We start from the raw sequence: 20,087 nt of genomic DNA, 5'->3' as shown, positions 1-20,087 counted from the left end.
AATGCAGAATGAAATATGCACAGAAACAAGTATTATATCATGAAAATTAGTTCCATTTTTAATGTTATAGCTACATGCGATAATAACAAAGAATGTTATTTTTTATGTACAATATATTTTTCGTAAATTGTTTATTTAAAAAATATTAATATATTATGACAGTAGCAAAAACTTAAATCCCTTTCTTGGTAATGTTTAATTTATTTTAATATAAAAAAATGTATCGCGCGTAAATGAAATTGCATTTAAAATGAGAGTAATTTTCGTGAAAGTTTTAATTTCTTCTTTTAAACTTAAATAAATTAATTCTCTGCATTTTTATTTAAATGATTCTATATATAAAACAATATGTGATAAAATAGATTCAATTATTTTAAAATCTAATTTGAGGTGAATATTTCAAATAGATCAGGCACGTGTAAGATCATGTAATAATCAATCTTTACAATGCTTAAGTACTTGATCCTTAATTCAGCCAGTATTTTTACCCAAAAGTGGTGCACTTTGCGGCGGTGAAATATCAAGATGTAAAGGGTTTTGATGACGAACAGTATCAGTTTCTTGCTGTGGTGCAAAACATATGCGGTACACGTCTTCAAAAGTGGTGGCAAAATGAACTTCCAGGCCATCCGTGATGTACTTAGGAAGATCATTGTAATCTTTCTTATTTTCCTCGGGTAGAATTACACAGTTTACACCAACTCGTTTTGCCTTGAATAGAAAGGAAGCATACATATTACAAAGTATGATATGGAAATGTCTAATTAAGTATTTATTATATTTCTACTTACAGCAATCGTCTTTTCTTTAATACCGCCAACAGGAAGAATCCTACCCATGAGACTAAGTTCACCAGTCATTGCAACATTTTGTCTAATAGACTGATTCTTAGCAATCGAAATGAATGCTATTGCGATCGTAATACCGGCGCTAGGCCCATCTTTTGGTGTAGCACCTTCAGGAACGTGTAAATGTAAATGAGAATCAATTAAAAAAGTATTAGATGGATCTTCCCGAATCATAAAGTTTCTTGCAACCGTCATTGCTATGTGAATAGACTCTTTCATCACATCACCTAAATGGCCGGTGAATTCTAAGGTACCCTCTGACTTCTTTCCAGTAGAAGGTTTTCTCACTCTTGTTTCAATGAACAGAGTAGAACCTCCCATAGCTGTCCATGCAAGACCCATAACGACTCCAGGAGGCGTAACTTCGTACATTCTATCATGTGTGAACATAGGTTTCCCTACGAAATCCTGCAAATTGTTCTCATTTACGTCTACTTTTTCCGTTTCTTTCTTAACCACTTTGTACGCAACTTTCCGATTAACTTTTTCTATGTGTTTCTGAAGACTTCTTACTCCCGATTCTCGACAGTAAGATTTAATTAACAAGTGAAGTGCATTATCATTTATACTGATCTGTTGATCAGAGAGACCTGAATCATTCATTGCTTGTGGTACTAAATACTGCTTAGCAATAGCAAGTTTTTCCTCTGCAACATAACCCGACATGTCTATCATTTCCATACGATCTCTTAAAGGTTCTGGAATTGTATCGATCACATTTGCTGTACAAATAAAGAGCACTTTTGATAAATCAACAGGAACATCTAAGTAATGATCTAAGAAGTTTGCGTTTTGCTCTGGATCCAACATTTCCAAAAGAGCTGATGCTGGATCACCTTGATGGCCTCTAATAAAAAAGGAACAAGGCTTACATTTTAATTAATTACTAAAATTACCAAATTACTAAACTGTCAAAATAAGTAAAATGTAAAAATTCATAGGTACATACTTTCCAATCTTATCAACTTCATCGATCAGAACAAGTGGATTTTCAGTCTTGGTCTTTTTTAAACACTGTATAATTTTACCAGGCATGGCACCCACATAAGTTCTTCTATGACCTTTGATTTCTGCAACATCTGTCATTCCACCGACACTAAATCTAAAATACTCTCTATTAAGTGCACGGGAAATTGACTTGGCTATTGATGTTTTTCCAACTCCTGGTGGTCCATGGAAACATAATATTTTTCCTTGCGTTGAGCCTTTCAGTTGACTGACAGCAATAAATTCTGAAATTAAGAGCAATAAAAAGTAAATACATTTTATGTAATAAAGGAATTAATTATCTGCTCATTAGAGATTCAATTACCCAAGATTCGTTTTTTTATATCTTCCATTCCATAATGGTCTTTATCTAAAATTTCAATTGCCTGTTGAAGGTTTAAATTTTCTGGACTAGTTATACCCCATGGCATGGATGTAAGCCAATCCAAGTAATTTCTCGTCACACTGCAAATAAAATTACACTAACAAATTAAAAATTAGTTAAATTATTTGACAGAGAAATAATATTTCATTCACATGTTCATCTATATTGAAATTTTGAAACTACAGATTATAGAAGTAATACATACTTAAATTCACTACTGTGACTTTCCAAAAAATTTAATTTATTTAATTCTTCTTCAAGCACATCCATCACTGTTTTTGGAACTGTTTTCTCTCTTATACGTTCTCTATATTTCTCTCCTATAGCATCTTTATCATCTTTTTCAAGACCCAATTCTTTTTTAATAACTTTTAATTGCTCATGAAGAATATATTTTCTGTGCTGTTGTTTGACCTTTTCTTCAACCTCTCTACCAATTTTTTGTTGAAGTTTGCTTAACTCATATTCTTTCTTTAAAAGTGCCAATGATAATCTTAATCTTTTTAAAATCTATAAATAAAGTTATTGTTTTAGTTACTTAAAAGATTTATTATAATGATAGCTCCAAATACAATTACTCACATCCATTTCTTCTAACACTTGCTGCAATTCTTGTGCATCTGCTCCTGTTAAAGCTGCACCCAAATCACTCAAATAAACTGGATTATCTACAACCCTCTGTCCTTGATGCAACATTTGTTGCAAAGATTCACGATATAATGGATTCATGCTTATTATATCTCGAATTGTTTTAATTAATTCTTGTGTCAAAGCCTATACATATTAGATTAATTTATTCTTTATTGGTTTCTTTTATATATGTCGGGTTATGGTTAGAATTTTGGGCGCGTAACAACTCACTTGAATCAGCCATTGTTTTACAAAGCTAAGATTATATTTATACGTATATACAAGACTACTACAAAGTTTAGCGAATAATAAGTTTAATGAATAATAAGTTGAACGAATGATAAGTTTAACAAATAATAAGTCTAATGAATAATAAGTTTAACGAATAGTAAGTTTAATGAATAGCATGTTTTATGAATAATAAGTTTAACTAATAATAAGTTTAATGAACGTTATTAGCAATGTTCTTGGGTTCAAACGAATCCACGGTCAACGGGACAACTCTTTACTAAGCGTAGACTAATTTTAGGCGCAAAACACAATTGTTGAAATGCTCGATGTGTCACTATCCGAGGCAATCGCACGAATGCCAGCCTCATGGAAATTTTCCTCGCTGTACGACTGCATTTGTTTTCTATACTCGTTTGGAAGCATCGAGAAAGTTCCAAACGCCGTTGCTAGGCAGTTTCTGCCTGGAGTTTGATTATTAATACAATGTATGTCCCATTGTATCGGCACCTCCGAGGCAACATCACACGTGGCTAGGCCCGCTCCCAAGGCTGCATGCCGCCACAACCACATTTCTCGGAAAACCCATACAACCACTCCAGACCTCCGTTAGGCAAAACGTCCATCCCGTGACCGTGGCTACGTTCGGCGACCAATTGTCACCTCGAACCCAATCTCGCTATCACAAATCTCGAAAAATTACAGCTATGATAAAATCTAGGCTAGAGTATTAGAGGATGTTCCCAAAATTTCCAAGGAAAGGCTTCGGTTTTCCTTTCATCCCCGACATATATGTATATATTCTTTTACAATATACATATTAATACATAATTATGTTCAAAAAATAAAAAATATCATTTAAGCTTACTTTTATTTCTTCAGTTTGCCTAAATTTCTCATGGGTAATATTTACAACTTCTACCATTAATAAAGGTTGAGGGGTGCCAGTTTGAGCTGAGGCGTCTGTTGGAGGAGTTATTTTTTCTTCAACTTTCTCCTGTACTCCTTTTGTTACCTTATTTTCAGGAGTACTACTTTCTTCAATTTTCTGTACTGGTTCTGGCACTTTGTTTTCGGATTTTTTACGAATTAACAATCTGCGACTCGGTTTACCACCGGAAACTGAATCGTCTACAGGAACGTGAATTGTTGCATTTAAAAGAGGGAACGTCAGTTTCATTTCTGTGTAGTACAGCACTTATGTAAAAATTATTAAATTCAAATTTTAAGAAAATATTTTGTGTAAGGTCTTTTTCTAGAAACTACTTCTATCGTTTTTTGCCATGCATATACTCTCATACACGTTGCGAAGTTTCGGGAATTTTCTAGAATTCCCGCGGCATGAGGTACGTCTTACTCACATAAACTCATACATACTCGTACTCATGCTTCGCGAAAATTCTAACAGTTTTTCATACTAATAATGTTTATAAAAATAAGAATCAGTTGACAAACTTTACATGCCTTACATATGTAAATGCCTTACCATGAGTAGGTTTTGGAAGTTCTTCTAAGATCTGACCAACAATTTTAATCCTTCTATGTGCCATTACAACTAATCTCAATCGATTTCCTAAATCTTGTACTTCATGTATTTGTGCAAATGTTCCAACAGGGTAAATATCATCTAAATTTTGCACAATTTCTGCTTCATTTCTACCAAAACAATTAAGTTTCAATGTAACAATGATATTCATTCTCTATTTAGCAAATAAAACACATTTACTTATCACTTACTCTTCTGTTTTCTTTAAGAAGATTCCAACATATGGTTGATTTAATTTGACCTTTCTACGTATTAAATCTATGAGAATCGGATTACTAAGTTCTATTAACTTTATGAATCTTGGAAACACTGGATTTCTATTAATTGCTATAACAGGAACATGAGGCCACACTTCTGGCACAACCACTGTAGCAGGTAATGAACCTGGATCACTGATATCATCTTCATTGTTGCCGCTATAAAGTAAAATACAATTGCAATTTATAAAATTGTATAATGACAAGAAGTGCATAATTTATAGAATTTATAATATATGTAAATGTTAAATTATCTTATCCGAATTATAAGAAAATTACAATTGCTATTTCGGAATTATTATTTGCTACAAAAATAGGAGCGTATTTAATCGTTAAAATTAATGTAATTTAAAAGGATAAAAAAAGCAGATTTTAAAAGAGATAAAAAGATTTACTTGGATGAATCTTTATCATTAAATCGTTTAGTGGCAAACGATCTAATGGAGATAATAGCCGCAGTTTGTCGACGGGTATGCATATTTTTTGTGAATATTCCATGATATTCATTAAGTTTTATTCTTCGAAATTGCGGTCGTACATGCACCGACAACTCTTCGTAATTCGGCCGATGATTTCTACAGAATGGTCGAACATTCGTCACACGATGCCGAAAAACAGGCAAAATCTTGAAATTCATTGCTGTCATAAGGCGCATCGTTCAACATTTATTTAAATGTTCTTATTCACATAAACGTTGTATTCACCGCTTCAATCTACGTGAAATTCCTTTGAGGTTATAACTCTACTTTAGCGCAAGCACTGATCAATCTGATGAAACTTTGCTAACCTAGAAGAAATTATTCGAACATCGTGTCGATCAGCTGTTCTGTACATTCCGAACAATTGTGAACATCGAGTCGGTGGTTGCGTTCGTACGAAACGTTACATTTTCACATTTTAATTAATTTTAATGAAACAGGCAAAAATAAAGTGAAAAAGCTGTGATATTCGTTTGTTGCATAGTTTTTTTGTGTCAATAGCTAGATGTATAATGTTTTACATATTTCCAATTGTATATGTGTGTATAGTATGAAATTTTACAATCCAGTATAAATAAATATCAAATACACGAATTATTGGGAAAAATATTATTGGTTTATTTAGTTTATTAGGATAAAATTCATTGCAATTATGAACAGATAATAATGACGCATACCGCATTCTTTTTAGAAATTTTGTTAGATATGATATTTTACTGTATGAACGAAAGAATACGTAAAATAAAAAAATTATTTCCATTCCTGATTTGTATATATACATATACATATCATTAAGCTATATATAAAGAATCATTTTTGCAAATGAGCAAAACCGTAGTTTTAAAATGGTAAGTGATAGATGAAAATATCATTATATAAAATTAAATGATTTCGACTCGTGCATTACATATATTTGAATTGAAAAAAATTGAAAAAAAAGTAGAAGTGACTATGAAATCCTTTATTTCCGGTTCAAGTTGTACCATGCAATCATATGTACCACGTGATACACCATTCAAAACCAACTAAAACTATAAAGCTATGGTTTCGCTCATTTGGAAAAAAATCTTGTATATAAATATACGAATATAATAAAAAAATATTTAACATTTCTATTATTACTTAGGAGTTATGTTAGATAGAATATACATCAATGATGGAAAGATACGAAATGAATATGAATTCAAATAATTCAGGATCCACCATGCAAACTTTAAATAACAGTACGACACATAATAATACTGTTATGATTAAAAAAGAAAATCATACAATGGACTTGAAAAGGCTTGGCGCAAGTAAAATTACAAAATTTTAATTCATACTTTTTAATTTAAATTAATAAATATTTGTATTTCACTTCATACATAGGAATCATATGTTCTGATAACATTACTAGGCAAAACTTAAATAAGAAGCCAAGTGCTACAACTACGATTGTGGATGACGATGATCAATTTTTTAACAAAATAAAGTTAAAAATTAACAAAAATCTTCTATTGTATGAAAAATTTTATTATTTTAAAATGTTGTGCTTTGATTATAATTTTTATACAGTTTTCATAAATTTAGACATTGTAAGGAAAATTATAAATCAGGTATAAATTATCAAAGTATGAATTTATTGGAGAGAAAGAGGCCTATAATTGACATAGAGACTCAGAATGTGATTAAAAGATTTAAAAAGGATACAAATTATATAAATTCTCAGCAATCATCAAATAATACAAATATTGTACTATTTAATCATATTGATAATTTTATGAAAGAAAAATATAATATATCAGCAAATGTTAATAAGAAAGATATTATTGAACGTAAAAATATGTTTTCTCCGAAATTTCTAAATACAAATTTCAGGTATTGTATGATTTGTTAAAAAAATCCCGATATACATAATCATTAAATCGCGGAAATAAAAAATGGATTTATGAAAAATAATAATGGACGTGTATGTAGTATAAAATTTGCATATAATTTCAGAATTCCTGCTAGTAAATACATATTTCAAGTGACTTCAAAATTGCATACAAATGTTTTACCGTTACCTACAGATGAAACAACTATTCATCATGAAGAATATGAAGAATCTTTATTTTATGGAATGATGTATCTCACTCCTCCAGATAGTAATTCAATCGAGGCAAATATAGATTCGTAAACTTACTATTATATTACATACAATATTAAAATATCTAAAAGAAACATTATAATAACTATCATAATACTTAAAATAAACTGTGTCAAATTAAATATTTTATTAAATTACATATGTAAGTGGGAGTAAAAACTTTGATACATCTTTCCTAATTGTTGCAATTTATAATTTATTTCATTTAAATATGACATGAAAATATAGAAATATATTGATACGTGAATTTTAAATGTACGCACGTTATTGGTTCTTCGATACAAATTGATGCGAATTTAATGAATTCAAATCCAAAATAACTTGAAATCCTCAATTCAGATTTATGATTAATAATCTTGAAAATTAGACTAATATTTACACGAAGTAATATATAAAGAGTATTACTCTTTTTTTGAAGTGGAAAATTTGGTGACATTCTCTCTTTAATTCATATCCTTTCGTACTTAACATAACCTAATTCATTTATAACCAATAATCAAGGTAAACAAATATTTCAAGTGATTAGTGAAACATAATTTTACTAAACGTATTTAGATATGCTAGAGCAACACTAGCGGTTATCTCACTTACGGTTATAATGGTACAAAAGCAATAAGTATTTTTTAAAAGAATGTAATATATTTATTAGCTTAGAACAATGAGCGAATTTAAATTACATCACTTAGTGGTTGAATTAATTGGATTACTCGGGTAAGTGGAGATGAAAAGTTTTATATTGATTTTTCATTGAATTTTTATTAACAAATCCATAAAGTTTGTTTCAATTTATTAATTATGTAATTGTGCAATTGTGCATATTTAATTATATTGATTTTTAAATTATCCATTTTACATGATTATTTCTTTTATAATTAGCTCATCATCTGCACCAGAAAAGCACGTAGAGAGATTACAAAAAGAAGGGATACCAACGAGTGCAAGTGCTTTAACTATTGTTGCTTCGCAAAGTTCTATTTGTAATTTGGCAAAAAATTCTCCTATTCCTGAATTGTTTCTTCAAAAATATGAAGAATTGAAAGCAAAGAAGTTAGTAGTATTACAGATATATATGTATATGAGTTTAGTGAAGAATAAAGATAATAATAATTAAAATATCATATTTTTTTATAGGGTAGATTTGTTAGGTTTGTTTATTCAAGTATTGGAACTCATATCTGAAGATAAGGTATTAAAGGATTATTTGGCTAAAGGAGCATCAAATTTATCATCAATTTGTACAAAAAATGCTGCTATTACTACAGAGGATCTACCACAGGTTTTTCTTATTTTTTAAATACTAATTTGAAAATTATGTTATTTCTAATATGCATTGTATTGTGTACAATACAGATTTGTAAGAATGTGATTAAAGCTGCTGTCGAAGGAGAAAAGAAATTAAATAAACAAGTGTGTGCAATTACAAAGAAAACAGAGTCATCTGTAATAAAACATAACTGGGTTTATGAGAGGCCTAGAATAACATGGGACTTTTATAATGAACCAAATGCAATGCCCTGCCAAAGTAAATATCAATTTAAATATCATTTAAGAAATTAATGATTAATTTATTAAGAGATAAAACGTTTATAGAAGTTGTACCAATAGTTTCTCAAGAATCTATATTACTTTGGGACATTTTATATTGCTTGAAAGGTATAGATGGAACTTATATTGTTTCTGAACCTTTGACAAGTCCATATGCAGTGAAGACATTCAACATATCTCCAGATGTTTGTAAGAAGAAATAAAAATATTTTTGTAGTAATTAGATGTGTAATCTGGACATTCATTTTTGTAACATTATCATTTTTAGGTATATCTTACAAACAATTGACACAACAGATATTACCCCTTGCATCTCATTATTCTATGACAGCTAGATTTGTTGAAGAAAAAGTTTTACCAGAAGATGGTCAAGTAAATCATGCTTTAAGAGGAGCTATAAAAAGTTTACTGAAAGATTATTTAGTATGTATAATAATATAAAATTAATTTGCTCCTTAGTTTAAATAATTTATTGTAAAATAATTGTAATCAGGTTGCACATTGGGTGCAAAGAATAAAATAATTCTATATTAAAAATTTTTCAGTTATTTGTTGTACAGTTGGAAATGGAACATGTACGAGGCAAATTAAATTTGCAAAAGTTGTGGTTTTACATTCAACCAACAATGTTCGCAATGTTTATTCTCTTTCAAATTACATCAACCATATGTAAAGTCAGTTGTAACATTCTTTTCTATTTTCTTTATATTTTAATATCATAAATTGACATATAAAAGCATATTTCATTTTAGGCGAATGCAAAAGGTGGTAAAGTGCTCAGTCTTTTGCATGAACAAGCAAATAATATTAATGGAGAAGCAAAGTTTAAGGAATTATGTTTGTTTCTTATACAAACAGCAAGTGTTCCATATATGCAAATATTAGAAAAATGGGTATATAAAGGAGTGATATGCGATCCATACGAAGAGGTAAGAACATCCATATTTATAAGCTATTCATTTATTTATTTCGTTTTAACCAAATCAATAAATTTTGTATAATTTCAGTTTTTTGTAGAAGATAATGAATTAATTCACAGAGAGGAATTGCCTATAGATTATTCTGCAGATTACTGGGAAAAAAGGTACACTATGAGACCAGAAAGAACTCCTACATTTCTTAATGAACAGGCACAAACAATTTTGAGAACTGGAAAATACTTTAATGTAATTAGACAGTGTGGTCTGTAATACTTATTAATCAAGCATGTTTCATATTCACTTTTACTATATGTAAAGACTCATAAATATTTAATACAATTCTATATAGGCAAGACAGTCCAATGGGGAAAACAAGAACCTTTAATTTATCAACATCAAGGGCAAAAATATATAGCTACTATTGATAGAGCATATTCTGAAGCTGCAAAGACCTTATTGGAAGTTCTTATTCACGAAAACGATTTAATGGGTCGGCTTCGTAGTGTAAAAAATTATTTTCTTCTTGCACAAGGAGATTTTGTGGTAAGCTTATACAACAAAATGTTTCATTAATGTATTGATATATTACCACTGTGTGTAAAGTTATATAATATTTAATCTTAGGTTCAATTTATGAATCTTTGTGAAACTGAATTAAATAAAAATATGTATGATATTGTCATTCATCGATTAGCATCTCTTCTTGAAGTTGCATTGCGTATGTCTACTGCAGACTCAGATCCATATAAGGATGATCTAAAACCAGAACTTTTACCATATGACCTTCAATTTCAAATGTTTAGAATACTCTCTATTCAAACCAGAGAAGAAAAAGGTATATTATTTTAATTTCTTTTTTTTTCGTTTCTTCATGTTGCTTATAATGAAAATTTTTGTTTTAGAGTATTGTTTTCAAACTGATAAGATCTTAACTGGCTTGGAAGCATTTGTATTTAATTATGACGTTAAATGGCCTGTTTCTTTGATACTCAACAGAAAAGCTATAGCTTGTTATCAGATGCTGTTCAGACACTTATTTTATTGCAAATATATAGAAAGACGTTTATGCAGGTTATAATATAATTTTGTAGTTGCTTAGGATTTTTATCTAATATTTCCATAAAAGTTTGCTTTGATACATTGCTTTGATTTTATATTGTTTTCCAGAGTATGGGTGAGCAATAAAATTGCAAAAACTTTTACTCACAATGCAGCAATGTCGTACAGACAAGCATTTTCTTTGAGACAAAGAATGCTGGACTGCATTCAACACTTAGCTTATTATATGATGGTTGAAGTTATAGAACCAAACTGGCTTACATTTTTAAGTAAAATGAGTAAGGTATGATTCGGCATTATGGTTCTTAAATTTTGTAGCTTAATGAATAGATTTTATTGAAATTCGAAATTTGAATTAAATGCATAGGTCAGTAACGTGGACGATGTTTTAAGTGTGCATCAAGATCTTCAAGATAGTTATTTGAAGGAGTGCATGTTAACAGATCCTGATCTTCTGGGCTGTATAACAGGAATTTGTGCTGCTTGTCTTGAATTTTGCAATTTTATGGAGGTAAGTGTTACAATCTTCTCATAGAAGTGTACAAAAATAGAAAAGGTAATCCTCAATTGCTATGTAATTGTGTACATATACGAGACATGCATATACTTAAAATACAATGAAAACAGTTTATCTAAGTTGCATTCTTTGTTTTGATTCAGATTTTTTCAAATATCTTTGTTCATTATTGATACCTCTAAAAGGGAGTAAGATAGGCGTTACAAATATTTTTTATAAAATTATTATGTAGAAATAAATAGCAAATATAACCGAAATATCTCTTAGTACCATTGCATTTGATATTTCCGTTGAAAATAATACGAGATGCATTATATAATTCAGATTTAAAACTGTCTGAACCACAAAACAGACCTGCATGTGATGTGCTTACTATTAATACATAATTATTGCCACTGGATAATTATAGTTTCATAGATTCCATACTCAGTGTCCATAATAAACGGTAAAATTCCACAACAAACATAAAACTGAAAAAAGACAGTTTAGTAGTAAACTGAATTTTAATATTTTACTAATGTTAAGCGTATGAGTCCATACTACATTGACGCCGAATTGACATCCATGATTGGTGCCTATCAGGAAGATGTCTATGATTCTGAGGTATATCCCCAAGATTATAACTTTGCTTCCATGCATCTGTGTAGCATTAGTATCATGAAGCTTTCCTTTTTTAGTAAATAAAAATCGTTTTATAGATCATGTCTATACGATATATGAGATTCAAATTCGCATGAATTATAGGTGTAATACAAATTGGACATAAATTTATTCAAAGATTTTAAGTTTTTTATTTGAATCTTGCAAGTAAGGAAAAGGAATGAATAGGTTTAAATCTCATTTCTTTTGGTTTAAACTTTTCTAGTAATACAAAGGAATGGTTAGATTTGACTTTTAATGTGTAGAATATTAAATTTAATGCCTCTCGATCACTAGTAAAAACATTATTTTTATCTTTTTCTATATATAGTCACATGTAATAACTTAATACTATCATGAACATTATCACTATTAACACTCATATTATCATCGCAATAACGGTGCGAAATCTTACCATTAGAATTACTTATTTAAGTATAATAAAATGAATGTTAGGAAATTTATACATAATAAAAATTATAATTGTATATGTAAATATTTCATAAGTCCCATTACATACATATTATATACATATATCTTAATTCAAACTTAGTATATGAATATATATGTACTACTTTAATAAATGGTAATATTGCATGTAGATTTTGTCTTAAGCACATAATTGTTCATTTGTAAATGATACATAATAATAGTGATTATATATGCATAAACTAAGAGTAAAGTTATTATGTTTGTATATTAATTTTGGGATGCATGCAAGTCAGATATTGTAGCTTTCAATAGTCCTTTTGAATACTTGTTTATCTTTTGATATAAATAGTATATTAATTTCTACCCCAATTGTTGGAGATCATGGTTGTATAAGCATGATATATCATACTATGAATTACAACTTTTTATCAAAAAATTATATGTATCTATAATAAGCAGGGTTATTTTATTTTCAGCTACAGGTATACTAAATTTAAGTAATATGATGCATTTTTACTTTACAAATTTTGATCTGTAATGGTATATTTTACAAATCTCTTTCAGACATCATTGTGTACATTATATTCATTTTTTACAATGTATGCTTCTTAATCTTAGTTTTACAAAGGGTCTTGTACATTTATTTGTATGAAATGTAAAATTAATAAGGCTGTATGTTTTTGTCACTTATTTATTAGGACGAAGATGGAGATATCTACAAAGAGAATGCAGCCAGTTTTGAAGAAACTATCATATCACTGGATGAGAAATTTACTCAAGTATTAATTCGTCTTTTAGATAGAATATGTGATCTAGGATGTGATAATAACAATGAGAAACTTCTTAATGTCTTTTGTAGGTAAGTTACGTCGTAGAATTTATAAATACTTGTACTACAAGATATTCCACAAAATGCAATACCAGAGAATAAAAAAATAAATAATGATAAGTAATAAAATATTTTCAAGGAAAATGTTTACTAAAAATTATATTGCTTGATATTGCTGCATTTTATAAAGTACTTTATATATTTTTCGTATGACTCAAAAATAGAAATTTTCAACATTATCATTATATTTTATTATTTTTTTAATTAGGTTAGATTTCAATCTATTTTATACCGATATTTTGATACGACGTGGAAGAGAAAAGACTCTGCAAGAAGATGTTTCTGGCTAACAATTCAATACTCAAACTCGATGGAAGATTATATAAGCATATCTATATTTGTAACTTCTAATTAATTACATTGTAAAGTAATATTTCTCGCACGATATTTATATAGAATGCAATGGCGATTTGAAAAGATCGTGATCAGATAGTATGTTAAATCTGTCATTCGACCAATTTAAGATCTATATTAGTTCTTGAAATTTTCAAATCGCCTTCGTATTAAAACGTTCACAAAATTTAATAGTATAGTAATTCTAAAATTTATAGATAAACAAAATTCAGGTTAGTCATGCATTCAATATTTCATTTAAATTATTTAAATTCACCTTGAATAAATTTCTTGAAAACCATGTAAATCACTGAAATAAAGACTATTTTGTACATTTAAAAAATAAAATATATTTTATAAACATGAAAGATTTACAATGTTTATATTACAATATTTACATAAAAATATTTTTATAACAATCTTGTTTGTAAAAATATGTATCTTTTATATTTAACACTAGGTTAAATAATAACTCTAAAATCTTAACATAATATTGCTGTTCATAGCTGATGAGTCAACTTTGTCACCCGTTATCGTTGCTATAAATGAAGAGAATTCAGAAACAATTTCTTGATATCATTAAAAAAAGCGATAGGTAATATAGCTAATAGTATATAATTCGGTCTTAAAATTAGCCTCTATAAATATTTTAAAATGTGCTTTTAATTACACATAGAAAGATGTTGAATGATTTTATTTAGATAATTTATTAAATGTAATAAAAATATTACAATATAACATGAAATAAAACAAGTATAAAAATACAGTGCCTTTAATATAGTCACAAGTAGAAATCAACAACGTGTTTAATCGTTATATTTAAAAAAGCCGAAAGAGGAATAAATAGAACAATATTTTAATTTCCAACTTCTTCAACATTAAAATTATTATTCTCAATCTTTTGTTTAATGGAATTCAATATAATTTCCATCGTTGTGAATCTTCTTTCCAATTTCTCCAATTTATTGAACATTTTTTCATTATTTGATTCCTGACCTTTCCTCAATAAAACATCTTTAGCCTGTTTCATGATATACGAATCCATTTTGAAGGTAGGGAACACCTCGCTGGAGTCTTTATCGGATTTTACATTGTGATAAAACAAAATATCGTACGGTTCCACGCTCAATTTACCAGTACTCAAGTAAGTTGGAAAGAGAAGAACTTTCCGAACGAGGAACGCTAAGGGATTGTATTCAAAGCCATGCAAGAGACCATAACAAATTGAACATTGTGTCTTGCGTGTAAAAGGTGCTGGAACAACCAGATTTTCAATATGAGAAAGAACTTGTATCCTAGAAATTAATCCAACTAATTCTGCCTTCCCGAGGATCTTTGCTGTGTCGCTAACTGCCAAACCGTTCAGTAAATTGAACAAAACTATCACGATGAAGAAGATGAAGAAGGTGAAGATAAAACGGCTGAGAATCGGATGCGACACGAAGACAATCTCATTGGAGTCGAATTCTCCAGTGATCATGATGATGGTTTTGAACAGAGAATATCCAGGATCTAGAAAGTGCTTCTTATCATCCTTAAAGACGACAAAGAAAGCAAACGCGAAACCTAGGACAAGAAATACATAAAGTAACAAAAAACGTACGAAGTTGAAAGACACCTTTTTGAACATCTCGATACCTGTGGACATTCGAGGATGCTTGCCAAGTAGGATCACCATTTCCAAAGCAGATAGTAATATCACAATAGCTGCAACTTGCATAGTTGCACCGCTTAAAATAACGAATCCTAATATTATCAACGCTATTTCGATCCAATTTTCAAAACTAGATACATAATGGCACGGCGATGAGAATAATTGAAGGATCTCCCTAAATGCAAACAATGCTGTTACGATACCAGTGAATATATGCAGAACGTAGATAGAAGTTGATCCTTTTATCTCCTCGTTTATCTGTACGCTCGAGTTCGCAGATATTTGCGAGTCTCTCATGATATAAGTGACCTGCAGAATGTATGTATTCAACAGAAGATAAAACAAAATGTAAAATGCTAAGTTTAGGTGCAGGATATGTCTTATTCGATGCCATTTTAGATATAAGAAAGAAGATAACAGAGGATGCTTTAATATATGTTTTAAGCCATTGTTGCTAGCGATGTATTGAAAAACATCCATTTCTCGTCTGTTCTGACTAATTGTATTTTTCTGTTGACTCATCGTGTAAGGGATGTCGTGAGGTACTAAACATTTGTAGTCAAATTCGATTGTATATTCGTTTGTTCGTTTTTTTCTAGCTTGTATGCAGTTATCGAAATATTGGGATAGAGTGGACACGGAAATATCTTCAACTGGTGGAACGCCGAAATTGTTCATGTGACCGATGTAGCTTCCTTTTTCAAGTAGCAATGTCACTGCTTCTCGACAGTCAGCCCTGGCTGCATAATGAAGTGGAGTATTTCCTTTGCCTATGTATTTTTAAATAGATGCTTGATTAAATAGACCTAAGTATAGAAATACATGTGCGATATATATATGCAACACTTACTATCTGTGCACCGAACATCCACGTCTTCTCTTTCCAGGATCAGATTTAAACATTTCAGTCTATCGTCCATGTTTCCCGACTCTTCTTTATCCGGTATACCAAGCTCTATGCAAGCCTTCAACAGTAAGTCACTCGTAACATCAACATCAGTCTCCAATATCTCACGAAGGATATGTGGCAAGCCTTGTTCAACCGCTAAATTCGCAGCTTTCTCCAAGTTACATCCAGTTCCTCTTGTTTTTTTCAATAATGTAATAACCGCATTCTTGAAGTTCCTTTCCACGGCCATTTCAATCAGATCCTTCGCTACGTTATTCACCGCCTCGTTTTCGACAATCTCCAAGCATTTTAAAAAATTTATCTCGTCATTAGCGTTTAAATAATACTTCAAGTCATAAACATTCACGCCTTGTTTCTCGACCGAGGGTAACTGAATATTTGGCAGCTTCTTCTCCAACACTTCTCTAGTCGTTTGATTGTTATAGTCCTTGTAAGTATCCAAATTGAGGACATGTGTGGTTTTTTCCAGAATCAGGTTCACCATGTCTTTTTGACCCTTCATTGCCGCCATATGCAAAGCGGTTAAACCTTTGTTATTGGGAATATTGGGACTGGCGCCTTTTTCCAGAAGCAACGACGCGCAATTCAGGTCATTCTTTTTCACCGCCATATGCAGAGCCGTTTGTTGTCCAGCCTCCAGGTTTGGATTTATTGTACGTTCGTCCAATAATATACTGAGGACATCCGCATATCCATTTTCGGTAGCGAAGTGAATCGGTCCACGGTTGTGGGCTTCGTTCACCCTGTTTACCTTCGCACCTTTTTCCAATAGAAACTTCACGAACTCCGGGAGACCATTCTTGCAGGCAATGTCCAAGCAAGTTTCGTTCGATCGATTCGGATAAGCATAGTTTACGTCGATGATAGCTGGTTGTTTTTTTAAACTCTGCTCAACAAGGCACTTGAAGTGTTTAATGTTCTTGGTTCGTAGGTAGTTTAGGAGTAGCCTGTATATGGTTTGAGATTTTGTAGAATTCGTAGTGTAATCATGTAGAAGGTGCATTTCCAAGTTTTCGTCCTCAGGATCCATATTTAGGCCTATAAATAAATCATGTACACTATTAACATCAAAAGGTCTAAAATATCTCATTAATAAGTGTACAAAAATTGAGTTTCTTCATTAACCTGAAACTAGAATATCTTTAAACGCCCAAAGCATACATCTGATTATAATGTACGATGCAGAACGAGACTAAAGAAATAAACCAAAATGGAACATGAAGTAAACACGATTACCCTACAAGTTATTTTATAAATCGAAATGTTCAGGTACAGAGTGCTATAAACTTTTTCTTGAGAATGGTTCATAAGTAAAGATATCGTAGCCCCTTTTATTTGTTAAAATATAATTTTAATATGAGTTTTGATGTATTTCGCTTTTGATACGTAAATGCCGATAAATTTCGTATTATACGTATGGAATAAAACAGAACATTGCACGACAAGTATGTCAAATATTCAACGTATAAGGAGTATAAATCATTACAATACAGTTCCAGCAATGATGTCATTTAACGTGTGCTTTACCGGAGTTAATAAAGATATCACATTACATTAATTCCTTTGCACGTATCTATTTCAGAAGTTTACTACTTATTGCTCGTGATAGGTTAAAGGAACAATTCTGGAATTGTATTAAATTTATAATATTAAATTTAGAATGAATTTGAATATGTCAAAAGTGATTATTCGTTTCCCGAAACGCAGGCAGGATATTTATCATGCATGGAAGCGGACGTACTGTCCGGTTGCGTTTCCTGTCAGTAGCATTAATTCAAGTTCAGACAAACTAGGAACATTGACATAGGCGTTGTTGAATTGACCACTGCACTATCATTGTACTGAAACTGATGTTACAAGATTTGTTATCAACGATGGAATATCAAATGCTATTGTAGAACAGTGAATAAAGATAATTATCGCTATTGTAACATGCGAAAATAACGATTAAATCATAGGACATTGACTGAACACTTAATTTATTCATGTTTTATTAATTACTTTGCTACTATCGGGGCAGTGAAAACTCAAGTGAATCATGAGATGAAAGGTAAATAAGATAAATAATGTAACGTTATTCGTATCGAAGCAATCGATAATTTCATACGATACAGAACCATAAAGGAGTAAAATAAAAAGTTATTCGATCGATTGTCTATATGTGTATTTATTGAAATTACGCACTGCTGATCGAAGGATTGGAATGATAATATTTTATACGATAAAATTTCTTTTGAATTGCATCGTTCAATTTTGGAAAAAAGTGAAGTAATCTTATATGTCTAGACGGTAGTGTAAATATTTCAATCCTTAATTAATTAAATTAAAATTATTTTAAAATTAGTAAGTGAAATCATACAAAATTTATAAGCTGTAATTACTTGTTTTACATTAAATTCATTGGTTAATTTAGAAACATTGGATTCCCTAAATTAAGATATAGCTAATTAATTCATAATCACACTTTTGTATTAAGCCTCCCTATATACTATTTAATACAATCTCAAACATGAACGCTATGGTATTAAAATCTCTATATGATCAACACAATAAATGGCGTACCTTGCAGCTTGTTGAGGCCCACTTGTTACAGGCAGAGTATACCCGAGTATATTTGAATGATCTATTGTACCAATAGATCACTAGATGATAAATGTAATGATGTAACACTTTCTATGAACAGGGATAATAAACTATACACCTACAACGATGATGCAAAGGAAACGAGAATCCCTTGACGATCTTGGTCTATCATACACACGACTAACTTGTTAGAGCCGCTTTTGCTGACCAGTTCTGTGCATCGTGATGTCAGCATAGCTGGGGAGAGGGAAATTATCAAGTGTCAAGCAGTACCCATAGCGGCTCTAGGGAATGTATGCTTCTCGTTCAATACTAATTGACGTATTAATTGTTAAACGTTAAGTCCTGAATAAATATTGAAATGTTTTTGGGAATTTAATATGATCTTAGATACTATGATATGGAATTTAGAAAACGGCAATTATGTAAAACAGTCTAATTGATGTAGTTAATCTGGAAAAATGATCAAGGTGTATAAAAAATAATGACTGTGATAAGATCCACTTTCAACATTAATAAGAAAATAGAAATATTTGCAATGTACAATTAAGAGTATTATCATATTAACATATTATACTACCAGTTTATTATATACTAGTTATATACTAGTCACAAGTGGGAGAATAAAAATGGGGGATTAAGATAATAATTTTTCATTTAAAAGAAGCTAATTCTAATTGTTGGGAAGTAAACATGTACTTATATAAATCTCTTCGAAGTTGAGAGACATAGTAATGTACTATTAATAGTTATTAATACATTTAATCGCGATTATGTTTGTCTGCATAGACGCGATGTTTTAAAGCACAATTGCAAATAACACTACATGTTTATCGATTCCTAATCCGTATCTATCCATATCTATCTACTCCTATATCGTATTAATTTTTTACCTATGTATTTGACGACTAAGAGCGGAAGCATGTTTTACATTCACTTGTGTATATCGTCACTTAAAACGATAACGTGAGCCCCTAATTTTAGCTGACTTTTGTCCTGAGCACACAGGATACAAGGCCAAAAGAGTCGAGGATGAAAACCAAGACCGTTAGGGTGCGTGGGTTGCGAAATACAGTATATATACATTCCCAATAAAGGAGCCAAGGAGAGATCTTTTT

At 30.4% G+C, this 20,087-nt stretch overlaps 3 protein-coding genes across 4 annotated transcripts; 1 reads left to right on the top strand and 2 right to left on the bottom strand.

Annotated features, from left to right (window-relative positions):
* Positions 1-251: 251 nt before the first annotated feature.
* LOC117213734 (lon protease homolog, mitochondrial) lies at positions 252-5,728 on the bottom strand. Of its 2 annotated transcripts, none has more exons than XM_033459336.1 (10): positions 5,277-5,728; positions 4,816-5,040; positions 4,565-4,734; positions 3,947-4,260; positions 2,803-2,994; positions 2,426-2,730; positions 2,161-2,300; positions 1,798-2,080; positions 792-1,695; positions 252-711 (listed from the first exon to the last, which is right to left on the bottom strand). In XM_033459336.1, exons 1-10 carry the CDS (start codon positions 5,534-5,536, stop codon positions 472-474), a joined length of 3,033 nt encoding a protein of 1,010 aa, XP_033315227.1. In that variant the 5' UTR covers positions 5,537-5,728; the 3' UTR covers positions 252-471. The 2 variants fall into 2 exon arrangements, with proteins under 2 accessions (XP_033315227.1, XP_033315228.1); XM_033459337.1 differs by having other exon boundaries at positions 3,947-4,209.
* Positions 5,729-7,964: 2,236 nt separating this feature from the next.
* On the top strand, positions 7,965-14,127 carry LOC117213600 (gamma-tubulin complex component 2-like). Its single transcript, XM_033459085.1, has 17 exons — positions 7,965-8,199; positions 8,365-8,535; positions 8,620-8,764; positions 8,839-9,010; positions 9,079-9,222; positions 9,302-9,456; positions 9,579-9,707; positions 9,786-9,962; positions 10,041-10,215; positions 10,303-10,496; positions 10,578-10,788; positions 10,856-11,024; positions 11,121-11,295; positions 11,380-11,523; positions 12,055-12,132; positions 13,299-13,459; positions 13,698-14,127. The coding sequence occupies exons 1-17, from the start codon at positions 8,147-8,149 to the stop codon at positions 13,777-13,779; spliced, it is 2,535 nt and encodes an 844-aa protein (XP_033314976.1). The 5' UTR covers positions 7,965-8,146; the 3' UTR covers positions 13,780-14,127.
* A 103-nt stretch (positions 14,128-14,230) lies between these two features.
* Positions 14,231-19,184, bottom strand: LOC117213599 (transient receptor potential cation channel protein painless). The gene is made up of 3 exons (XM_033459084.1): positions 18,949-19,184; positions 16,327-17,424; positions 14,231-16,246 (listed from the first exon to the last, which is right to left on the bottom strand). The coding sequence occupies exons 2-3, from the start codon at positions 17,414-17,416 to the stop codon at positions 14,679-14,681; spliced, it is 2,658 nt and encodes an 885-aa protein (XP_033314975.1). The 5' UTR covers positions 17,417-17,424; positions 18,949-19,184; the 3' UTR covers positions 14,231-14,678.
* Between the last annotated feature and the right edge of the window lie 903 nt (positions 19,185-20,087).

Source organism: Bombus bifarius, unplaced genomic scaffold, assembly GCF_011952205.1.
Source record: "Bombus bifarius isolate JDL3187 unplaced genomic scaffold, Bbif_JDL3187 scf7180000009125, whole genome shotgun sequence".
Lineage (NCBI taxonomy): Eukaryota > Metazoa > Arthropoda > Insecta > Hymenoptera > Apidae > Bombus > Bombus bifarius.
Note: the sequence above shows the minus strand (reverse complement) of the source record. Positions and strands in the feature narration are given on the sequence as shown.

What these genes read in the sequence shown, in the direction of transcription:
- LOC117213734 (XM_033459336.1), bottom strand. Translation starts at nt 5,536, where the DNA reads ATGCGCCTTATGACAGCAATGAATTTCAAGATTTTGCCTGTTTTTCGG. An exon ending in AATGATAAAGATTCATCCAA is followed by an intron (nt 5,041 to 5,276) that starts GTAAATCTTTTT and finishes TTTACTTTATAG; the next exon opens with CGGCAACAATGAAGATGATA. An exon ending in ACTTCCAAAACCTACTCATG is followed by an intron (nt 4,261 to 4,564) that starts GTAAGGCATTTA and finishes TGTACTACACAG; the next exon opens with AAATGAAACTGACGTTCCCT.
- LOC117213600 (XM_033459085.1), top strand. Translation starts at nt 8,147, where the DNA reads ATGAGCGAATTTAAATTACATCACTTAGTGGTTGAATTAATTGGATTA. An exon ending in CAACATATCTCCAGATGTTT is followed by an intron (nt 9,223 to 9,301) that starts GTAAGAAGAAAT and finishes TATCATTTTTAG; the next exon opens with GTATATCTTACAAACAATTG. An exon ending in TTTTAAGTAAAATGAGTAAG is followed by an intron (nt 11,296 to 11,379) that starts GTATGATTCGGC and finishes TTAAATGCATAG; the next exon opens with GTCAGTAACGTGGACGATGT.
- LOC117213599 (XM_033459084.1), bottom strand. Translation starts at nt 17,416, where the DNA reads ATGGATCCTGAGGACGAAAACTTGGAAATGCACCTTCTACATGATTAC. An exon ending in GGATGTTCGGTGCACAGATA is followed by an intron (nt 16,247 to 16,326) that starts GTAAGTGTTGCA and finishes AAAAATACATAG; the next exon opens with GCAAAGGAAATACTCCACTT.